The 24,541-nt window shown below is 36.5% G+C and overlaps 1 protein-coding gene and 1 non-coding gene across 4 annotated transcripts in view; one reads left to right on the top strand and one right to left on the bottom strand.

Annotated features, from left to right (window-relative positions):
• Positions 1-24,541, top strand: part of GLIS3 (GLIS family zinc finger 3) — a 417,797-nt gene that overhangs the window by 113,884 nt on the left and 279,372 nt on the right. The window contains exon 1 of one of the 3 annotated variants that reach the window (XM_016138342.2): positions 9,359-11,364. The exons of the other annotated variants lie outside the window; for them this stretch is intronic. Coding sequence (XP_015993828.1) covers positions 11,340-11,364 — 25 coding nt within the window. The 5' untranslated portion in view covers positions 9,359-11,339. Of the gene's footprint in view, positions 1-9,358; positions 11,365-24,541 lie in introns of those variants that run through there. 3 annotated transcript variants of the gene reach the window in all.
• On the bottom strand, positions 15,231-15,304 carry TRNAA-UGC. Its single transcript has one exon. It is a non-coding gene; the product is annotated as a tRNA-Ala (tRNA).

The raw sequence follows: 24,541 nt of genomic DNA, 5'->3' as shown, positions 1-24,541 counted from the left end.
TGGCTCCCTACTCAGCTATCGGCACTTCTTCTCTGTCCTATTATCACAGAGCTTAGCTCTCAAAGAGTAGTTTATAATTCCTTCATGTACCTTTCTAATAGTGATATTCTTATACTAATAAAGGAGTCTGACAAATCTTTAAGTCCCATAGTAATGGTACATACTAATAGTAGAGAGGGAAGTGCTGTCATAGATGTTAGAGCAGTGCTTCTTAAACTTGAGTGTGGATGAGAATTCCCCAAAGGGACTGTGGAAAAGCCAGTGGGTGGTTCTACCCCTAAAGTTTCTGATTCAGTAGGTATTGGATAGGGCCTGAGAATTTGCATTTCTGACAAGTTTTTAGGTGATGCTGATGCTGTTAGTCTAGGCACCACACCATTGCAGTACCATATGCATCTGGATTGGGGAGGGCATTCAGGAACACCTTCCAAGAAAGACACAATCAGGGAAAGATATGGTTTGTCTCCATAGACTCTCATCCTATACCCTTTTCTTCCTTAAAAAACAAAAGAAAACAAAACATTTCTGTTCTTTCTATAAGACATTCAGGGCTCTCTTCATCAGATAAGGGCTTGAAACTTATTCACACTTAAGTGTGAGTAACCCTTGGAAACTTAAGAGGTTACTCTTAACAAGGGCATGTACATTTTAATGGGGTGAAATCAAGGGAATGAAACTCTGAAGAAGGTATTTCAGATATCTGCCAGTGGGTTTTAAGGGACATAAAATTCAGGCTAGCTGTGTTTATCCAATACCTTCTCAGATGAGTCCACCTTTCTTTGCTCCAGGTTCTCTAGTTCTCCAATACCCTAACACCAGGCCTTTTATATAGTAGACACCTGGTAAGTGTGTATTGAATGGATGGATGGAGGGAGAGAGTTAAAAAGGGAGAGAAGGATGGATGGAAGGATAGATGGGTAACAGGGACAAAAATGATTAATGCTTGTGTGCTTGAGTGCTTCTTTCTCTGTTTGCCTATTAAGGAAAATATAGTGTTACCTGAAAAGGAAGAAATCTTGTGGGTTTCCATGGTACCACCACCCCACCCTGCCTGTTTTGAGGTTTTAATAAGCTAAATAGTAAGGGGAAACAGAAGATGGGAGCAGAGAAAAGGAAAAGCAGGAAAGGAAGGATCTTATTTCTATGGGAACATCAGGGAGAGTTAGTTTTCCTGTGTGGGAAAGTGGAAGAGTGAAGGAAGGCTTTGGGGCTGCTGAAGGGCATGATACTTGTCAGTCATGGGAGATGGCAGAAAGTGATGGCAGAAAAGGTGATTACATTGCTGGCATTTGTTTCTTTGAATGGACTACTCCATTTGAAACTGGAATTTGAAACTTGGGATTTATTTGAGTTATAGATTGAATGTGTTAATGACTACCACATAATATATCCTTAATGTGAATAATAGAGATAAGTGAATACTTGTAGCACGGTGGATAGATGCTTAGTTGGTCACATGATTTTGAGCAGTGGTTCTCAGAGTTAGAGTCTACAGAGCAATAATAGTATCAGCATCACCTGGGAACCTCTTAGAAATTCAGATTCTTAGGCTCCACTCCAAAACTACTGAGTCAGAAACCCAGCATTCTGTGTTTTTACAGACTCTATAGGGAATTCTGGTACACAGTCAGGTTTGAGAACCAGGGAATCTAGGGTGTTGCTATTTCCACAGTTCTTCCATTCAAAGGAACAGTAGAGTCTGTAGCTGACCAGGACACATGAAATTCAGGAGGACTTTTGGTTAAAGGATATCAGAGGCAAATGTTTTCTTATGTGTGCATATGGATTTTTCCTAAGTACTTCATCATTTGAAATGCCTCTGAAGAAAGAAACAAACATTTTTAATTCACCAAAGAAAACAAATGGACTGAATATTTAAAAGGGTAAAAGAAAAGTTTTTTTATAAAGCAGTCACACTGAAACACTGCATGAGAATCTATGCCATGGCCAGTCATGAGCCTGGAAAAATGACTTGGTTTTGGACCAAATGGGCCTTGTAACGGGTCAGTGGTTCCAGGTGTAATCGCCCTTGATGTCACTGGCTGCATAATCATGCTTATTCTCCTGCTTTTAACCTGGCTTTTTAATCTTTCAGCAGTTACTTAATAACATATGACCTTTTCAGTTTTTTACCCATCAGTACTAGTATTTTATTTTGAAAAGCATTATTTTACCTGAATATAAAAATAATACATGTTTACTGTAGGAAAATTTTGAATAATGAAAAAAAAAAACCCCAAAACAAAAAGAACAAAACCACCTACCAGTATTCCCCAGATACAGAGATGTCCATTGTTAATATTTTAGGAAAATAATATGTGTGAATATCTTACAATAGGTAATTGTGATGATAAATATCTAAATAAAGTTTTGTGTTTTTTCCCTACAGTGTTAAGAACTTTCCCCCATATACTTCAGTATTATTTGAAAATATGATTTTCTATGTGTGTAGGAAGTGTACTACATTTATTTAATCAAGTTTGCTTTTTTATTAAATTTATATTATCACAAATGTCTTTAATTGGGTCAAATGAACATTTTAAGTTCCCTTGACTGTATTACCAAGTTGCTCTCCAAATGGGTTATATCATGTTTTATACTCCCCAATCAATCTATTTGCAGAATATTGAGAGTGTCTATTTTATGTCTTGTCTACTGGATTCTGCTTTTATAAACTATTTATGTCCTTTGCCTTTTCCATTCCATAGGAATGTCTGTCTTCGTTATCGATTTGTAAGGCCTCTTTACATATTAAATCCGTAAACCCTTTGTTGTATGGAATGCTAGTATTTTCCTAGTCATTTGTTGCTTTTTCATTTTGTTTATGATGTTTTTAAGCTAAAATATTTTTGTGGTTATATCTGTTTATCATTGTCTTCTGCATCCTACAATGAGGGAAACACTCAAAGCTATTTTCTTTCAGTCTTTTTATATTTTATTTTTAATGTTTAGCTCTTAATTTCCCAGGAATTTATTTTATTCATATTATGGCTGATTATATTTTCCAGTGATGACTGAAACCATATCTCCTATTCCATTTACTCTTCTGTGGTGTGACTTTGCCATTCCCTTGTCAAGAGGTGTAGTTCATTTCACTATCCCTTTGAATTTGGGTGAGCCTGATATTATTTTTGCCAATAATATGTGGTAGAAGTGATTCTATGCCTGTTGCAGGGATAGTCAGTAGCTGACCTAAAAGCTACCTTTTTTTTCTGCCTTGTGGAAGTCAGCCTCCATGCTGTGAGAAGCCCAGGCCATATGCAAAGGTCATGTGTAGGCATTTTCATTGACAGTCAGCATGTAAGTGAGCCACCTTAGATGTTCATCCAGTCCATCCTTCAGATAATTGCAAGCCCTAACTGACAGCTGACTGCAATGCATGAGCAACCCCAAGTGAGGAGCATCCTATTGAGGCCAGTCCACTCCCAGAACTACAAGAGATAATAATAAATTGTTTTCAGGACCCTAAGTTTTGGCATTATTTCTTATATAATAATAGATAATCAGAATATATGTAATGTGAATAAAGATTTTGCTTTGATTTCCCCCCAAATATTTAACAGTTGCCCTCTTAACCATTTATTGAACAATCTCTTTTTCCATTCTTAGTAATGGCATCATCGTATGCTAATTGCTATATATCTGAGATCGTGATTTTTTGCTTGTAGTCTCTTTCTTCAGTTTAACTAGTCTTTCTGTATTCCAATTTTTATTTTCATAGCTCTATATTTTCTTTTTCAAAGACTTTTTGGCTGTTAGCATAGTTTATTCCTCTCGATGAACTTTAGAATCTATTGCCAAAGTAGTGAATAGGACTTGCATTAAATGAGTGATCCTCTACTTGAGTAATACTGTCCCTGGGTATATTTGGCAATATCTGGCCAGAATTTACTATTGGTTGTCACAACTGAGGAGACTGCTACTGGTGTCTAGTGGGTAGAGGTTAGAGATGCTGCTTAACATCCCCTCCCCACAACACACACAAAAAACCCCAAAGAATTATTGGTCACAAAATGTCCAAAATAATTAACCCTATGAAATAGTTGGGAAGAATCCATATATTGTGTTTATTTTTCTCATTTAAGAACATATCTATATGTATATATCTATATTTATTCATGTCTTCAGGAAGAAATGTAGTTTTTTAAAAATATAACATCCTATTCTTAATTATTTTTAAACAATTTTCACTATATTTTGAAAATTATAATTGATATATAAGAAACCTATTGCTTTTGCCATATTTATATTGTCTTGTCACTTTTAGGATTTTATTTTCAAATTGGCTTTGGATGAGGGCATTGAAAATTCTCATACTTTACATAAAAATTTAAAACTTGACACTATGTTTTAAACCTTTCAGGTGTTACAGAAGTCGAGAATGACCTTAGAAATGTCCTTTTCCAGTCCCTTCTTGTACCTTCTCTGTGGTATCCTGGCAGTCCCTCTGCCTTATAAAGTGTTCCTAGTCATTTCTGCTTGGTAGAAAGTTCTTCCTTTGATTGAAGTGTATTCTGTCTTCTTGAGGGTCTTACGGTTCAATGGTATTGGAGGAAGTAGAGCGGCTTGAAGGACAATGGGAAAAAATTGTTACTTCTTGTTTGATTAGGTGAGATACAGGGTTGCGAGAGTTTGAAGTTTTGGTTTCCAAATGTGTGAGACCCAACGTGAACTGGATGTCCCATAAATATTTGTTGAGTAGAATTTAATTGTATATGCAATTTTTATGTTTTCTAGGTTTTTTTTTTTTTTTTTGTGGTCATTGTTTTCTTTGGTTTTTTTTTGTTTGTTTGTTTTTGAGAGGCCTGTAAGTCCGGGTGTGGCTCAAGGAGGACTGAGGATCTTAATCCCAACTAATACTGGTTCTTTCACCTTCCAACAAAATTCTCCTTTCCTTGGAGCCTTTGGTCAGGGTTTCCCCCTACCATGGAGTATGAGCAAGTTTAAGTAGGAACAGATGATTCTTATGATTCATTACCATGCCTTATTGCAAGGCAAGGTCCCTGTGCCATGGGGACTCCATCCAAACTTATTGACATAATGAAGAACTCTTTTATTATTTTGAATTCTCGAAGGCAGAATTTTTCTTCAGAACAAAGACAATAAGGCCACAATGCAAAGGAATTCCCTCAGTGCATAACTGCTAATTGGACAATTGTTCTGCAATTATTATGCTAGGAAAAATTGCCTTATAGCTGCACTCATTGCTTGTAAACTTTCTTTGAGATGAAATCTTTTTAAAAATTATGCTTTCAGGTTTGACATGCTTACTAGATTTTTTTTTTCCCTTTCTCTAACAAGGTGTTACAAGATGTTCACTGTCCTTGAGCAGCCTGAACATTGGTTCCATGGCAAATTTACATTTGGCATATAAATAAGCAGGCATTGGTTCCACTAAAAGCTAAGGTTCAGCAGTGATTCTGCTAAAACCTAAGTTTTGAGGAAATTTGAGCAAACTCAAATTGAACCTCTTTTTTCAACCGTTGGAGGTAAACAATTTCTCTTTTCTCCTGAAAATTCATACATTTTATTTGATCTGGGAGAATGATGGCTCTTATATCCTTTTATTAGTGTAGACAAAGGGAGAGAAATCTGAGGCATTTTCAGATTCAATTTGTGGACAGAAATGGAATTGATCTTTAGGCACAGTTGTCGAGTAGGGGTCTCTGTCTCTTTTCATCTTTGATCCCCTCCTCTGGGCTTATTCCTTTTCTCCTCTGGCTCTTCATCTCTTCATGAATGGTCCTGTCTCAAACCCAATGCTTGTTGCATAGGAGGAATCTACAATCTGCCATCTTCATTCTATATTGAAGCCAAAGATATTTTTAATTCCTCAAAGATATTTGCACCATTAGGTATCATTTATGACTGACAGTCCAATAAAAGTAATAGGATATAGTAGAAAGTAGGGTTAGTTGGGCACCTGATTACTTGGATTTTTGTCTAGACCATGCCGTTAACCTGAGGAAAGTTACTTTACCTTTCTGGTAGTGTTTTAGATTATGAGAGATAAAAGGTTTTCAGATGTCACCTGCAGTTAGAAAGGAGAATTAACATTTATTGAGCGTCCGATTTGTGCCAGGCTAGTGCTAGATAGTTGATTATATGATCTCACCAAGCTGTGCTTGACAGGGCGGTTTAGTCTAAGTGATTTAGTCAAGCTCACACAGTTGTATAGTCACAGACCAAATTTAGCCTCCTTGCCTTGTGACTTGGCTCCGGCATAGACCTCTCTGTTTCCATACTGCTGACTCCTCCCACTCATGCATCCATTTCTTTCTCCTCCTTATGTAAATATTTTATTGCATAATGAAATTGTAGAGTAGCCACATGCTTGGAGATAGTTGTTGCTGGTTAGACTCTGCTTTTATGTCATTGCAGTTTTGAAAACTGAAATCTTGGGTTATTGAGGCTGAATTTTATAAAAGACCCCTTTACAGCTTTATTTGTATTGTTATTAAGATAGGTTGATTTCTAACAGAAAGGGGCCCTATAATATCAGGTCTGTCAAGGCACCTCATATTTACTTACTATATCTGACACATTGTGTAATTGTCTTTGTGCTCATCTCTCTCTCTTTCTGTGTGTGTGTCATGTTCTTACATCTCATATATATTCTGAATTCTGCCCACTCAAGACTGTTAAATAAGGAGAAAATTAGTAAGTCCCTTCAATGATAAGATTTACGCATGTATTTTCATATTATGTTCCTAAATATCACCATCATTATCATTATCATTTCTTCCTCAGTATCCCAACAGCTTTATGATCTTACCTTATTTTAGAGGCATCACTTTGTTCTTTCATTATCCTGATCTCTTTTTTATTGTTTAACTACCAAATGAGTAAATGAACAAATGAAGTTGATATAAGTACTGAAAATTCCTGAAAGCGAGAGGGGTGATAAAAAAAAACAAAAAACAAAAAACAAAAAACCAAAAAACATTTAACCACTACTCTAATGGTTAGAATAGTGTCATCTATTTATACTTGCATGCAAGACATCATTTATGGCATCTACACAGAACAAATTAAGGTATCTTTCCTGACTGTTGCTTGTATGTGGAAACTAAGATATTTCTGTGTGTGTTTGTAATGTATAGATGTATTATTATTATTATTATTAGTAGTAGTAGTAGTAGTAGTAGTAGTAGTAGTAGTAGTAGTAGTAGTTGTAGTAGTAGTAGTAGTAGCAGCAGCAAAGATATAAGTTTTTGGTAAGGAAATATGATCATGTTGATAGCTTCGTAACCTCTGCACCTCCTTTGTGGCACTTATGAATAGCTAAGAAGAGGGAGAGGAGAGAGAGGTTTGTTGTACTTGTTTCCATGGAGGACTTCACAGAAAAGGTAACAAATCAAACAGTTTGAAAAGGACTGCACAGTTTGAAAAGGACTGCACTGATGGAGTTGATAGGGAAGACCTGTGTTCTGTGTATGCAGTGAGACAGAGTTTGCCTGGTGGAGAGTAAGAACAGGTTAGGAATGTCAGGGGCAACATAAAAGAGTCACCCACTGCCACCCCAACTCTGGGCCTCCCAGCAATCTCCCTATTTTAAATACTAAAATACTGTTCTCTTTTTAACCCTCTCTCCAATTACCTGTGGAAAAAGGCCCCGTACATGCTACAATTGTGGTATGGGAATGACCTGTCCATAGACATTTAGTGTCTGCCCTGTGCAGGCCTGGTACTCCAGGAGTGAGGGGTAAGGAATGAAGGAAGATAAAGTATGTTCCCTATCCTTGTGGAACTGCTGGAAATGGGGGAAAGGTAAGATACACACCTTCACACATATGTTAATATATATATATATATATATATATATATATATATATATAATATATATATATAGTAGAAATGATCAGTAACACAAAAGATACGAAAATAGTATTACCTGGGAATTTATAGGATGGATTAAACACTGTAATGTTGAGATTTGTTTCCAGGAGGGGTTGGACTTTGGGCTGATCTTTGATGATGGACGTTGGGGGGAGATGTAGGGATGGTGGGGGGATGGTAAGGGATTCCTGGCGGCCTGGAGTAGAATATGATGCAGGAACTGGGGCTTCCTGTGAGTGCAGCATGGAAACTGATGTAGCCATATCTCACTCAAGATCAGCAACAATTAGTAAAAATTTTCTTGAATCTATTTTTTTTGTACCAAGAGAGAAAGGGGGAGGGATTGAGAGCTAAAGTATGTTCAGTGTTCAAGTTAAATGTTAACTCTTTTGTGTAGTTAAGGACTAACTTATTCTTTCTTATGCAAAAGAAAAAGAGAGGGAGAAAACAACAGTGTGGCAGTAACTTAAAAAAGACTTTAAAAAAATCCTGGTTTGCTTATGTGGTTGCTTATTTTCAAGGTAATACATATGTAGCGATTATAAACATGTGTGCAAACTTGAACAGACTGTAGACTCACCTTCCTGAGTTCCCTGTGTGGCTTCTGCAAGGATCTCGGAGAGTTAGCTTTTTTCTAACACATTCCTTGTTTAGCCATTAGAAAATTATGGGTTTTATTTGAATAAACTCAGCAGCTAAAATAGCACTTCCAGAAAGGTGGGTGAGCTCATCGCCGTCTGAACCAGGCAAGTTAATGACCTGCCCAGTATTGTTCAAGCAGGCCAGCACTGGCTGACTTCACCAGCTGTTCCACTTGAAGGGAGACATTGTTTCTTAGGCTGCATTTGTCAGATGCTCTCCTCTCTGCACACCAGCCTTTGCTACTAGCTGTCCTGAATGTTCCTAGTGCTTGTATTTTATGAAAGCAAAGAGCAAGTAGCCCTGGAAATGTATGCAAAGTGCTCTCTCTACAGCTGTCTGAGGCCCCCACCCAAGAAAAAGATGTAAACATCTTTATTCCTGCATATTTATACAAATAGACACTGTCTGTGGAAGCTCCCCAGTGGGAGGGCTTCTTACTTCTAACAGTTTTAAATGTTAGTGACAAAACAGCCTGGGAATGTGAATAGGAACATGATTAACTTAAGCATGAGTTTGATGATTCTCATCACTTTTCAGGAAATATAATGGTAATGTATGGCATGGAGGTACGTGGAGGAAGAGAATTGGGGATTGTGGAATTTGTGTGTGCTATAATAAATTAAAATATAGCACAGTGTTGGACTTTAGGAACTTCTAAGGACATTACCTGCATAATGTCAAGTTTGGTGAAGAAATGAATAGCTGAAAGATGAATTTCAATGGACTTAAAATTTTAAATGTTAGGCACTAGGGCAGAGTGGCAAGAAAATAAGCAGATAGTAAGATGCCTTAAATTTGGTGTAATAGCTAAAGTGCTGGCCTCTGAAATATACTATTCTGCAGTCAAAATGGAGAAAGAATAGCAAGCAATATAAGTTTCAAAGTCAAATTGAATGCTCTTCAGAATGAGTACCATGCGCAATCCTGGTACACTGGCTCAGGCCTCTTTTAAATGATTAGTTTTTGCATTATCCTTCTCTGTTTATCTATAATTCTGTTAATTTGTATTACTAGGCTAATCCTTGGACTAAAGATATAAAACATTCTATCTCTAGGTAGGAGAATAGGAGTGTAAGGTGAAGTTTCTTCAGGGTTTTGTCTTTACCGGAGAAAAACTAATTCACTGTTGAGTGGATTGTAACTGCAGATGCTAATTTAGAAATCTGTTGGCCAATTAAGGTGACTTTGTTAAGACTTTTATTCTTTTCAATCTTATGTATCCGTGAGCACATTCTTAGGAAGATTGCTGCTGGGTAGTGTTGCATGTCAGAGATGAGGGAAGTTTAGTTATTAACCCTACATAGTGGGTAAAGCGGGGCAATAGGCAGGCTGTGGAATGAGGAAAGGGCCAGGTTGAAACTTTTCCAAAAGGTATTTTTGTTGTTTATACTTGTTAATTATTAATATTAATTATTGATGAAAAGTGGTTTTGAGTTACATACCACACATTGTTTAGGAATAAATGACCACATTTCTTATCTGGAACCATAGTAGATATTAAACTGTTTCTAGATAATCAATATTTATTAATTTAGTACGATTTCCCCCTTCCTTCAACATTAAAGATAAAAATCCATTAATCTCCAGCACATAAAAATTTTTTTTTGACAAAGTGTACTTTTCCCTCATCTTTGGGTGGCTTTTAATACTAAATTAACATGTTTAGGACTGGATTTGTCCAAATTAGGTTCAATAATTAAAAAGTATCTTTAGAACAAAGTGCATATTTCATACAAGACACATAGATAACATATAAGGCTTTGTAGGTTAAAATTGCCAAATTTGTTGTATTATGCTTTGTCTCAGATGTCCATGCTTTTTCAGGTATACATTTTTGTGATCATCTTAGTTTATTGGAGATGAGCTTTTCAGAAGTTTCTGTATTTTATAGTTCATCATGTAGGTTTAAATGGAGCATATTCTGTTTAAAGTCCAATAGGCGGTTATGTACCAGATTGAAGATTGTTCTGGGAGTCTGAACTAGCTGATGCATACCTTGAGAGAGGGTGGAGGGGTGAGGGAGAGAGAGATATTGATTGAGATGGAAGGTCACATCCCTGTGACAGACTTGGAGACATTGCTCTCAGAGTTAGGCTTTAAAAGTCAATGTTTATGTTTCTCAGGCATTCTGGGCTTTCTGAATGTTATCAGATTCATTTTAGCGTCAGTCTTAAGAACTATATGTCGGGTTTATATGAGCTGTAGTCATTTTTAGTTTTAGATTGTGTTATTCTATTAGTGGGCTCTGCTGTATAATATTAATACAGTCATGTGCCAAAGTACAAGTCACAGCATTGCAACTCAAAAGAATTGTTTGGTTGTAGAAAATAGCACACGCAGTTGAACCACCTCTGGAGTTGATTTTTCATTTGCCTGGGTGGCCTCCAGAGGTGACCTGTACTGGTGTATTTTCCCAATAGGGAGAGGTTGTAGTAGTAACTTGAAAACGTTACTTAAGGTGGAGTAAATCGGCTGATACTGGATCAGTCCATTGTCTGTCATCTGAAAGACTTGCCCACTGACTCATTCATAGCTTGGTGTTTGATCTTTATTAGCAGTTGATTTACCACTTTTTAGACCCCCAGTCTAAGAATACAGATCCTCTGGGGGATCTGGGAAAGTCTCCTTTACTTTTATGAAGGTTATGGTCAGTTAAGCTTTGTTTTCGATGGGCTCACTTTATTTTAGGAAGAAAAATTCTACATATGTGAAAAGTGAAAGGACACTTGCCTTTTTCAAGGGAGCTGAAAGCCGTTGGTTCCTCCAGAGAGGATTACTGGTGAAGACAGTTATGAAGAGAACAAGTAACTCTTTTAAATTATTAACAGCAGTGTGTTCTTGCTTAAATATTTCCCAGAATGATTCTGAAGAAATATAATACAGGTAAGTTTTGTTATGTGTTCATTGTGAGTTATATTTACGAGAAACAAAAATAGGATTAGAATCATAGAGGAGGAAAAGCTTTTTTGTGCCAGTGGCTTAATGTATTATATCTCATGAATTCTAACCATTTATAAAATTATTTGGTTTCTTGCCCCTACTCATGGTTGATTTTTTTCTCTCTTTTTCCATCTAGAGACCTTTGAATTATTTTTATTCATAAGTGAAAAATGTCTTACAGCTTTATTTCCTTTTATTAATAGTTCCTTCTTGCCCTTAACCACATCTCTGACTTTTTGGCATGTAAAGTCCAATGAGCTCATGCTTAATCATGTATAAACAACCATCTAATTATATGGTTTTGAATTTTCATTTGACCGACTAAATAAAAATGACACAGAAAAGAGAAACCTGACAACCTCCCTGTATTTGGATACCTGGCCTTTCTCTCCCTCACTCTCTTCATGCATTTAATAAAATGTGTGTTAAAACTTATCAAAAAATCGGTTTGCATTTGCCAAGTTTCTGAGGTAAAAATTGTTCTTTTCAAGGCTACGTGCAAAAAACAAGTCAGTCAAGCTATATATATGTCTTCTTTCGGACTTTATTCTTTCCTCCTCTGGACAGAGGTGTTACTAGAATTCCTTGTGCTGCTGGTGTCAGATAACAGAACAACCAGTATTCCTGGGGCAAGATTTCTTAATCTTTGTCCCCATGCAGTCTCTCCCTTGAGGTACAATAACAAGGATCCCAGTGGCTATATCTTCCCACCCTCCCCAAACACTCTGAATGACACATTTTTGAAAGAAGGTAGTGGGAAAATCTTTGCAAACAAAGGTATTCACTGTGTTTAAGCAGGAAGAAAGAAGTTGTCCATTCCCCTTTTTACTCATTGGCTTAGTCCTAGAATTCCGAATGTGGAACAAAATCTTTTCTGAACATTTAGGTGGTTTCACTGTGGATATTTAGATGTATTCAATAAAGAAGACCAAAGAAAAGATAATTCCTTTTACAATTATTTTTTCTGTCTATGTCATAAGTACCTAGAGAGTAGATTTGGTTAATTAGTATTTAAGAACTATATAACAGAGAAGAAAGGGAAGAGGATACCTGTGAAATTTGGCAAAAGTGATTTATTTTCTCATGAATTCTTCAGCTTTAAAACAATCTGTTTTCTCAAAGTACTGTGACTCTGAAACATGCATATCTCTGAGTGGTAAAATTTCACACATGTATTAGATAGGGTAGGTTTGTTTGGAAAAAAAATTATATTAACTCCATTTTGAAAGTTGAAAGAATGAGCTCACTAAGATTTATGTCTTACAGTCTTCTTTACTGAAAATATTTTTAGAAATACTTTCATAATTGTTTCAGCTTATTTTAAGGAGCTAATATCACCTAATGATTCATAGGGATTTATTATAATTATTCTAAACTGTAGATTTGTATCAAGGCTTATGTTCTTCTCATTGTGCATGAAGATGAAAGTGAGACCTCTGCCTTTTGCTATTATTTTTGTTTTGTTTAGAACAAGGAGGAGAGCAAATTCTGGCAGAGTTTATAATTTGGTTTACCTGGAGCAGTCAAAAGAGGAGGCACTCTAACTACCAAATTAAGACCTCTACTTAATCAACCCTTGGAGAACTGGGGAGGGATTTTATTTCTTTCTTTCCTATTTACTTTCATAGCCATGGGATCTTATGTTACATACGATTTGTTATTAATTCTCTTCTAAGAATTTGTATATTATTCAGGAAATAAGATTTTAATTTGATTAATATTGCACTTTTTATTCACATTTATTTTCAGCTTTCATATTTCCAATGTTTCAAATTTAAATAAATAATACTCCTTAAAAAGTATTACTTTAGGTATAAAATAACATTACTCTGAATTTAGATGTTTTTCTTACTGATGTCAATCTGTATATTGATTGCTTTTTTATTTTGATGAGAAAGTATTTGGGTTGGAAGTGGTGATATTCCTCATTGTTTGACCTAATTTTAGATGTCATTAAGTAAGAGTTAATGCTGATGCAGTGTCCGAATTATCACCTATAGGATGTAGAGATAAAAATAACCACACTTACTTTAATGCTAGCCCATATTCTAATCATGTTTACAGAGATGCTTAGATTATTCTAGTTCTCTTATAAGTTCAAAAATAGCATTAAATAAAAGGCCTTAGCCATATTCCATGTGTGTTGAGATTTGTGATGTTAGAATTTTTTTTTTCTGTATTTTGGTAATTCGGTTAAAGTTGTATAATTTTATGCAATGACAAGTTGCTTGAGCCAAAGAGTAGATATTTTAGATTCCCTAATTCTTCAATTTTAATTAAATTTGTTGTAGATACAACTTATTCTACTAACTTACAGATAAGAGAAATGGTTCTTTAAACTATTTCTTTTAAATGAAAACAAATGAAACTCCAAGACCCTGCTGATGAGCAGGAAATTTAATCTTAGTCATTGTTGGCAATATCATGCCAAGGTGAGACAAGATCCCAGGATTTTTGTACAGGGTAGAACATTCCAAGTGCTTTTCTAGTTCTTGGTCCATTAGGTTACTCTGAGGTGCCCACTAACTAAGCACATATGGTCTCTGAAAATCTGCTACTCTATGCATTGCTTGGGCACAGGAACCTTTGCTGGAGTTACAAGCCCCCAGACCTAGAGTCTGGCCTTTGTGCATTTACTGTGCAACCATGCCCTCCACCCTCACTGCTTTTTCTGAACATTGCCCCTCTACTTGGGAGGCTTTCAAACTACTGTTCTTCCCAGACTTTGGGCAGTCTTTCTTTTCTCTTGGTTTCCTCAGAGGCACTCACAGCACCTGGATAATCTCAGTGGATTTAGACTTCTACACAGAGTTAGAAGAAAGGATGAAATCAAGCAGTGTCAACTCTTAGCCCTCTTATAACACCCAAAGACAAAGGAGCACAAATTACAGATAATAGCTCAACAAGTGTTTTGTGGTGTTCCTCTGCTCCTTTCTGGGTTTCGATGCAGAGAGTAAAGAATTGACAGCCTATAGAGGCTAAGGGCTCCCGGCTAGGGGGTAGGTGAGCAACTAGCACAAGGGCGTCTGAACGCAGGATGCTGGGTACTTCTGGTTCTTGCAAGAGTATTCAAATTAGATTTTCATGTAAGAGAAAGTAATCTCCATAACCATTTTCCTTTTCTCCAGGTTCGATTCTTCTGGGCATCTCATACTAACTTGTAAGGCCATGTAGAATATGTAACAGAAAAGATTTATGATAGAATATGTGTCTCTTTGGACAGTCTGAGAAATTACTATTTGAGAGAAAACAATTGTAGCCTAGCAGCTTTTAATAATGACTGTAAGCTATGCCTTTTAGATACTAAGAAGTTATCTCTAATATGAAAGAGCAAATGGGATTTTCCCTTGAATCAGATCTTAGATCCTGAAAAAAAAAGTTCCATTGATTTATATTGAATGGCTTAGACTTTACTCCCTTTACATTGAGTGAGTGTGTGTGTTGGGGGCGGGGGGAAGAGTATTTTAGGGAGAGGGCAGAACAAACAAGTAATTTAGAGACAAGGATATACTAACAATTGTATTCACCAGGGATCACTGTCTTTCCTCCACATCATGACACATTTGAGAGGGAATGTCTCAACCTCATTCGTGGCCTTGAACGATATTTGTCTTGCCTTATGAATTTCCTTAAGAATCATATATATTTTTCCCCCTCTTTAATTCCGCCCCCCCTTCCACCCCTGAGCTATGGATGTTGCCATTTCCCCTTAAAAACTGGATCTCTGAAGGTGGGATCTCTCCACACGCTTGCAGCATGCACCTGGGGCCAGGCACACCCAGGGCCTGGCACACCTGGGGTATGGTCCGTGGCTCCACCTGGGACATGAACCCAGAACCTTCTGCGTGCAAAGCAGACATGCTAACCACTACACTATAGAGCCATCCCCCAAAGTCATATTTTTTATTCATTTATCCAAAAAATAGGTATTGAGCACCTACTCTCTGACAGAGGTGTCCCAGGCATTGTTCCATACAGTAAGGGGTCTCACCAATACACAACTTTGCCATTTCTCAATCAATTTCTGCTTTTGGTTGTCTTGGTGGGAAAAGCAGCTTATGGAAAACATGATCTTAATTCATGGAGAAGGTTTTGTAATCTAGTATTTTTTACAGGCTCTTTAGTAATCCTTTTATTTGTCTTCTTTATAAAGTAATTTGGGGTTACTCTGTTCCCTCTGTCTTTAAACGAGCTGGTCCAAACCTCATCACTGCATCCTAGGATCATAGCAACATCTTCCTAGCTTGATTTCTTATCTTCAGTCTTTGCTTTGTTTCCATATGTACTGAAAATAGTTAGACTGCCCTCTTCATAGTCCCTTAACATATCAAAGCCATACTTAAAAACCTACTAAAGCTCTTTTAGGGGCCTGGCCTTGGAGGTCCTGTGTAATCCGATAACACTTTAATAAAAATGTGATTGCCTAAGGCTTACAGAATACTTACTGTATGCTAGACACTGCTGTAAGTGCTCTAAATACATTAAATTATTAGTTCTCCAAATAGTCTTATAAAGGTAGGTACATGATTATCCCCGTTTTCCAAATTTGGAAACAGAGGCACAGAGAATTTAAGGAGTTTGCCCAAGGTCACACAGCTGGTAAGTGAAGCCATTCTGGCCCTAGCATCTCCATGCTTTATCACCGCCATACCATTTTTGTAGCACACTCTTTTACTTCACTTTGGTTAGCCAACTTTTTGTGCTGCTGACTCCCCTCCTGTCATTGAAAGGCTCAGATCAAGTCTCACCTCCTCTACAAAAATTCCTCCAGTTTATACAGATCTTTTTCTTGTTTGAGCTCTTTCTGTTCTCAGCATTATGACAATTCAATTAAAGATTGGGTGTGTCCTAGTTGTTTCTTGTGTTAGTTAAAACTCTCTCCCACTGGCCAGAAACTCTTTGAGGGCTATTCCAAAAGCCTAGAACTCCATTAGTATATAGCACAGCACCAACCTCACAAGTCGTGCTTGATAAATGTTACCTGTTCATGGTGTTGGAGAAGCTGAGGCACTTTTCTCTCATTAAAATGTGCTTCTTCCCTCTCTTCTTCTCACCCTTTCTTATATTTCTGGAAGTGAAGTCTTAATAGGGCAAGTAGTATAATAATTTCACTTGGAATTCACTTATTTTTACAAATTAATCTCACAGATAAGCCTTGGTTTAAGCTCATTAAATTGGATTGTCACCAAGAATTGTCTAACTCATCTACGTTTCCGCACTCCCTAGAGTATATAGTATAGCATAGAGCAGAGATGCAATAAACCAGATCAGTGAGCAGTAAATCAGTAAACTGGGCCTGTACTGGTAGTTCAGTTTTTCAGAGTAATGGTCTGCTTATTTAACAGATACATATGCTCTATTTCCATAGGGTTGTTAGAAAATTTGTTGAGGGAAAAGCAGTAAATGTGCTTACATTTCCTCTTTGGTTTTCTAGGCTAATTGTTGGTGAACTTTATTTAACACTCTTGCTATACTAGGAGTCTCTATGGAGCAGAGCAGCTTTCAGTTAACTTGGCAAATCATTACAAGAGAGAACAGAAGGGTCAGCATAAGCACTCTGTACTAATTAGTTGATAATTGATGTACAATAGCTGACTGATGGGACTTTAGAATATAAACTTTGGGAATGCTGTTTAATATATCTTTACATCTATATGAGGTGGTTCAGAGCTGTGTATTCTTAATAACATCTTATCAAGACTGCCTGGTGGTGGGGAACAAAAATGAAGTTTCATTTCCAGGAATCCAGGGCACTGAGTGGTACAGAAAGGAATATGATATTTTTTAATCTTTCAGGGTATAAATACAATTCCGTTTAATGCAGGGATGAAATGAAATGAGTAATGCTGGTGATTCCATACTTTGTGGCCAACATTCCTGAATGCCGACTAAGGTTAAAAGAGTGTTGGTGTGAAAGTTATATTCTTTGTGGGATAAACTTGGTAGATTCCAGCTGAACTTTGTGGTGGGAAAGTGCATGATTCATGGGAATCCATTAATCTGGATTCACATTTGACCTATTTATTAGCTGGGACAAAATACCTCATTTTGGAATGGAGTCACAGTGAGAGTTTTTATATGACCTCCTCCTCCTTATTGTCCAGTGTCTGATTCATGTCCTCCTCCAGCCTTTTCCCCTATCTCTACCAGATAAATGTTGGGTAAACTCAGTTTCCATGAGGGGTGTACCACTACCTCTGGCACAGGGTCCCAGATGCATTTCAGCAGGGTGATTGCCCCAGCCTCATCTTGCTTCATTGGTTTGAGATGGAGCCTTTGAATTTACATTTTTGAAAACCTTCTGTGGTGACACTGATGTCCAGCCAGGTTTGGAACCTTTGGTGAATAAATAATGTCCAGTTTTAAAATCAAGTCCTTAAGGTTGACTAAACCATCCCTCTAAACTCCACCTTCTCCCTTTCTTCTGGTCAGAGTCCCCTGTTGTAGGCAAACTTAACTTCTGTTCATTTTCCCCAGTATACACCATGCCTCCTCCTTTCTGTTTCCATGTCTACACCCTACTGTCTCGTCATTCATGCGCTCATTCTTTGTTTTAGCTTATTGTTTTCCAAAGTGTGTTCTTTGGAATGCCGATTTTGAGAGAGTCCACAGAGGAGAAAAAGCATACACAAATAAATATATTTTGCAGTTTATTTGCTCCTCTGGGAAATTTATTATATACATTTTCAGTTTCAAAGGCTCTTTGAAGAACTGAAATAAGTATATATGTTTAACTTTGTCATATTGGGGTTTCCCAAAAGTATTTGACTATGGATCTCTCCATGACCTCACCTTATTTGTTATCATTGAACACCTTTGGACTTCCCAAAGAACTTTGGGAAATGCCTTGTGATTAAAATTATTCCTCTTCACCGAAGTATCTGGTGCATAAAAATGCCCCTCTGAACTCCTGTCTGTTATTCAGCCTCATGCTTATAAACCTGGACAGTCCAGTATCATCAGATTGTTCTTATGTGAGTATGTCTTATCTCTACAGAGATTGTAAGCTTCAGGGAGACAAGATGCTATACCTAGTTTTTTTGTTATTGTTTTTTGTCTGTTTATTTTTTTTTTATCTCTTATAAGTTTTCAAGCATTTGTAAAACTTGGTAAATTGAAATGCTTTGCCCCTAAATATAGAAGCCAGTTTTTTCATTTGATGTTCTTAGCCAACTACCCATGCCTTAACTGTATTTCAGAGGAACACACTACACACTCACATATATTCATTAAGTTGTCACTATTGTATCTCAGCAATGAAACATTACAAATTTGACAAAGCTCTAGCCAACAAGCCTAGTATGCTTAGTATGTAATAATTTATTTTTTGTGGGGGTTATTAAAGAGAAATATTTATTTTACTTTTAATTTTTAAAGATTTAAAAAATATTTTTAATTAGAGTTGACGTTTAATATTATTTTACATTGGTTTTGAGTGTACCTCATAGTGGTTAGACATTCATATGATTTACAAAGTGAGCGCCCTCAATTAGTCTAATACTCACCTAGCACTATACAGTTATTACAATATTATCAACTATATTTCCTATGCTCTGCTTCACATCCCCATGACTATTTTGTAACAACCAATTTGTACTTCTTAATCCCTTCAGCTTTTCACCTAGCCCCCTAACTCCCCTCTCATCGGGCAATTGCCAGTTTGTTTTCTGTATTCAAAAGTCTGTTTCCATTTTTTTTCAGTTTATTATATTCTTTAGAAATCATATGGTATTTGTCTTTCTCTGTCTGACTTATTCCACTTAGCATAAGATCCATCCAAGTTGTCCTAATGGTAAGATTTCATTCTTTTTTATGGCTGAGTAATATTCCATTGTATTAATGTACCACATCTTCTTTATCCAATCATCTATCGATGGGCACATAGGTTGCTTCCATATCTTGGCTATTGTAAATAGTGCTTCAGTGAACATAGGGATGCCATTATTGCTTTGAATTAGTGTTTTGGTTTTCTTCAGATAAATATCTAGAAGTGGAATTTCTGGGTCATACAGTGGTTCTATTTTTAATTTTTCGAGGAACCTCAAACTTTTTTATAGTGGCTGCAACAATTTGCAATCCCATTAAAAGTGCACGAGGATTACTTTTTCTTCATACCCTTGCCAATACTTATTTTTTGATTTATTGATGGTAGATATTCTGACTATTCTGACAGAAGTGACACCGCATTACCGCATTGTGTTTTTAATTTGCATTTCTCTGATGATTAATGATGTTGGGAAAATATATATATAATATATATATGTATATGTTATATATATATATATTTTATATATATATATATATAAAATTTGTATGTCCTCTTTGGAGAAATGCCTATTCAAGTCCTTTGCCCATTTTTTCATTGGATTTTTTTTTTTTTGGATAAGCGGTTAATATCCAAAATTTATAAAGAATTCATACAACTCGACACCAAAAAAACATATGATCCAATTAAGAATTTCTTATGTCTAGTTCTTGGAAGGAGTATGAATGAGAGTTGGGAGACTCTAATAGTGAGATATGGGATAAGTAAAGAGAGAGGTCTGAATCCTGGAGCTCATCAAGGGCAGGACAGTTCTGCTGTATGTCGAGAGGAAAATCTTGGGCAGAGAGATATCAGTATGACGTTCTTGGTCACTCAGGAGAAAAGAGATATTACAAACAATATCAGAAAGGTACCAGAGATAAATTCTTTAATAAAATACAACTAACACAATGCATTTATTAATTGCCAGGCCCTAAGTTAATAACATATATTTGGTCTTTTAATCCTCAAAACAAGTTAATGAGGTAAGTATTAGTGTTAACCCCATTTTAGAGATGGGAACACTGAGGCATAGAGAGCTTAAGCGACTTGTCCAGGGTCACATGGCCAGTTTATATTGGAGCCTAGGTGTAAACCCATGCTCTTAACTCCTGTGTTAAGCATTGTTAACTTACTTCTTTTCTTTTTCTGCTTTTTTAAAAATCTGCCCCCAGTGTCCAGTGATTTATTAACACATTCTTGAAGACCTACCTTGGCATGAGTCTCAAAACTTTTCCTTGAAAGGCATGATCCTGCATTAGAAACCAATTGTTCTAATGATGTTATTGGGATAATTGGTAATTGAATATCAACAGTGTATTACATACTAGTACTGTATCATTGCTAAATTTCTTGAATGTAATGATTGCATTGTGGTCATATCTTTAGGGGTCAAGGGCATAAAATTTATGACTTATTCTTAAATGGTTCAACAAATTAATGAGAATAATAAGCTTTTATATAGAGAGATGAATAGGTGAATATATTGATCAATCGATAGTTTATCATTAGATAAAACATAGAGTTCATTGTACTACTATTCTTACAACATTTCTGTAGATTCGAAACATTTTTAAAGTGAAAGGTTGGAAAGAAAACACTGAGATGGTAAGACACATATTATATATGAATCCTTTTAATCCTTTTAACAATGCTATGAATTAGGTGCTATTACTGTCCTCATTTTAGGGAACAGGACATTGAGGCACAGAAACTTTAAGGACATGGTTTAGTGTCATCGTCAGTGAGTAGGAGAGGCAGGACTCAAACCCCGATATGTATTATTTCTGTTTCTGTAACATCCGGCATATGTTAGGTTGAACCATGTGGAAATTGCTCTTATTCAATAATGTTTGCCCTGTAAAGAAACCATTAAACATGACCCAACCTAGGAGTAGGAATCGCCACTTTTATAATGAATAGTTGGTTTGGTGTTTGTCTTTATGACCAGAATATTGGCTCCATGGGGACTTAGACTGTCCATCTTGCTCACCATTGTCTCCAGGGACTGTCTGGCTTGTGGTTGGCATTTGATAAGTGTCAGCTGAATGAACAATAACAACCAAAAAATTTCGGTTATTTCTCCCTACTCACCTCCCATGTATATGCCATTTCTGCTTCCCCCACATCTATGTCATTCTTTTAGAGGAATCAGTGTATAAACTTAAACCATTCTGAAGGATTCGGCCTCAGCAGGGATAATTGTGACATAATCAACTATTTGACTTTGAGAGAACCTTTAAACTAATAGAGATGTTAATTAAAAACATGCTCCTGCCAAGATGACCTCTTAGTTTAGAAACTCTAAAATGTGCTCCCCTCTAGCATGCAGTGATTTTGGCTAGAATGTATGTGGCACTCAAGATGCCATCCACTTGGATTCTTGTTTGAGCAGTAAACACATTTTTAAAAAACATTGTGCAGACGCTAAAAATAAGCAGTATTTCAAAATGAAAACCAGCGCACAAGTAGTTGGCACATCTGGTAGTCAGATAAGTTGTACGGTTTGTTTTCAGGGAATGACAAGCCAAGGAACATTCAAACTTGGCCAATTGAAAACTTTTTCCTATCTGTGGTGACACCTGGTTTTAAAAAAATTGGCTCCAGACTCAAAGCTGATAGAACGTTGGAAATGAGTAAAGAATTAAATAGAATCATCCACTATCTTGTTTTATGCAAGGAATTAAAAAGAATTGTTTTCTTCTTACTTCAAGAAAGAAAATGGATCAAAAAAGCGATGACAGTCATAAACAACAGTAATAATAGCAACATTAGCTGCTAATACCCATTGAGTACCTACTGTGTGCTAGATGATGTGCAGAGACCTTTACATGTGTAATTAATATTAGATGTACAATAACTTTATGAGGTGATGTTATTTTTATTCTCATTTTACAGATGAGAAGACACAATATAGAGATAAGGCACACAAATGTTTAATTAGCCCTAGTCACACAACTAGCAGAAGTGTGTGTGTGTGTGTGTGTGTGTGTCTGTGTGTGTGTATCGGAGTTGAAGGGAGGAATCCCATGCAAGTGGGAGAGCCCACCCTCCACAAACACTATGATTCTGAGTAGTCTGGAGGTGTTCATTTGTCTAGCATTATTAAAAAAAGAAATTAGATGGTTGAATTGACCATAGTGGCTCTTGGTCAAACTGTTGTTTGCCTCCACTGTTGAGACGGGTGATATCGTTTTCCAGAACATTCTCATAGCTGTGCCACAAACATTAAATGTTCCCAAGAAATTCACCATTCAGCTTCATGCTTTAAGGATGCCAGATGTGATTCTTGTCAGAAAGCTGTCACTCCTGTGGGGTTAGATGAGGTTCAAGTTGACCAGCGTATTTGGGAGTAGGAGGTGTTATAGTAAACATCATGGGCACACTGGTAAGTTAGTACTGTGGAGAAGAGTCACAGGATCTGCTTAGTTGGGAGTTTGTTTTTGAAAAATGGCACTTCATTTTTAAAAAGTAAACCAGGAGGATTTTGTTGGAAATTATTTGTCAGTGTTTAATATTCATGTATAAATATCTTTTATTTTCACTCATTTCTTCTTAACTTCATTGACAGACTTTATTGTTTATGTTTTCTATAGGCCTCGGGCTAGGTGCTGAGGAAGCAGAGATTCTTCAAACAAGGGCTTTAACTTTAGAGAGCAGTAAAGCATAAAATAAGAGGGGGTGGCAAGCATGTAAACATTTCAGTTCCCTAGAGGTTTTGAGGCAGATGTGTTATGAGAGATCGTTGGGGAATGAAAAGAAGATTGGTCATATATCCCCAGCTGGCGGTGGGGGAGGGGTAGCTAGAGAGAAGGTGACCTTTGAATTGAGACCTTGAAGATGCAGAGGTGTTCACTAGATAGATAAGTTAGAGGAAGGGTGTTCCAGGCAGAGAAGAGCATAAATAACACAAGAGTTAACCAAATTTTCAGCTATCGTATTGTTATTTATCCATTATAAGGTGCACATATTTTCACAGAACATTTCTGAAATCTCAACACCATTCGCAGGTTTAATTGACAGTGTGTGTTTACTGGTACATAAAATAATGGTATGCCTTACAATAAATGGCATCTTAGGTTTGATGAAAGAACGTATTAATGGGCTTTGCCACCAAGTGGTATTTCATGGGTGTGCTGTTCCAGCTGCTAATATATCTTTATTTTAGAGATAGATATTAATACCTTTTTACTGAGGAAGAAACAGGCATGAAACAAGTGAGTTGCTTAGATGAACATATATGACACTGGATTGGACAGAATACCTGATATCTGATGTTGGTTGTGGTTGGTAGGGATAGGACCTGGAAAGAGAATTCAAATGTCTTTTATACTGAACTAGGCTATTAACCATCACATTGCCTTTTTCTTAGGTAAAAAGGAAATTTGAAAAGCAAATGGCATGTAGCTTGTTGGATTTATAAAGATACTAAGTTTATGATCATTGCATAAAAATGTACCCACTGCTCTTGATGACAAGATAAAACTCTGATGGTACAGTGTTATATGAATTGTGAACATAGACTGACTATAACTGATCTTTCAAGGCAGAAGAAGATGCATTAGATATAAGCTGCAATGGGAAAGGTAGAAGGAAGGTTCTGGTTTGTGTACCTGAAAAAAAATCAGAAATTTCCATTACAACTAATAATCTTGGAAAGGATCCAAGGAGCAAACAAAATATCCAGCACCAAAACCTAAGCATCTAATGCCATGAAAATATACCCTAGTGGAATCTGTTTCTGATGTCAGTAAATACCTGTGTGGCCTTAGGTAAGTCAATTACCACTCTGATTTTAGCTTCCCAGAGGGCTGCACTATGGCAGACTTCATGCCAGCAGTAGACGTTGTGACTTTTCTAGTGTTTTTGAGATCTGGTTTCACTAATGAGTGCATAGTTATTGCTCTCTAAGGTCTTATTTATTTTTGAGTTTTGTGGGCCCTCGGAAGAGAATGTTACAAAAAGTGACAGTCATTTTTTGCCTATTGTTTTAATTTTTGGAAAAACAAAATAGGAAATTATGCCTACTATGGCTAAGGAAAGTTACAGTGATGCTTTTCCATCTACTTTGATCCCAAATATATCAATGAGAAATATAGAGAATTGGTGAGAAAATTTTAGAGCCTTATTTGTTAAAAACTGAGGTCATATTTATTTTCATTTGTTTGAAATGGGAACAGAGTGTACAGTCACTGAGACTTGACCAGGTAGTTTGCACAAAAAAAAAAAAAAAAAAGAGGTTTGAAAAAGTACATCTATGTAAAAAGAATGTCTAAAATGATTCAACCGTTATTATTTCTTTTGTAAGTGAGTCAT

The sequence above is a fragment of the Rousettus aegyptiacus genome, unplaced genomic scaffold, assembly GCF_014176215.1.
Source record: "Rousettus aegyptiacus isolate mRouAeg1 unplaced genomic scaffold, mRouAeg1.p scaffold_m13_p_3, whole genome shotgun sequence".
In the NCBI taxonomy this organism is placed as follows: Eukaryota; Metazoa; Chordata; class Mammalia; order Chiroptera; family Pteropodidae; genus Rousettus; species Rousettus aegyptiacus.
The sequence above is the reverse complement of the archived record's forward strand: the minus strand, read 5'-3'. Positions and strand labels throughout refer to the sequence as shown.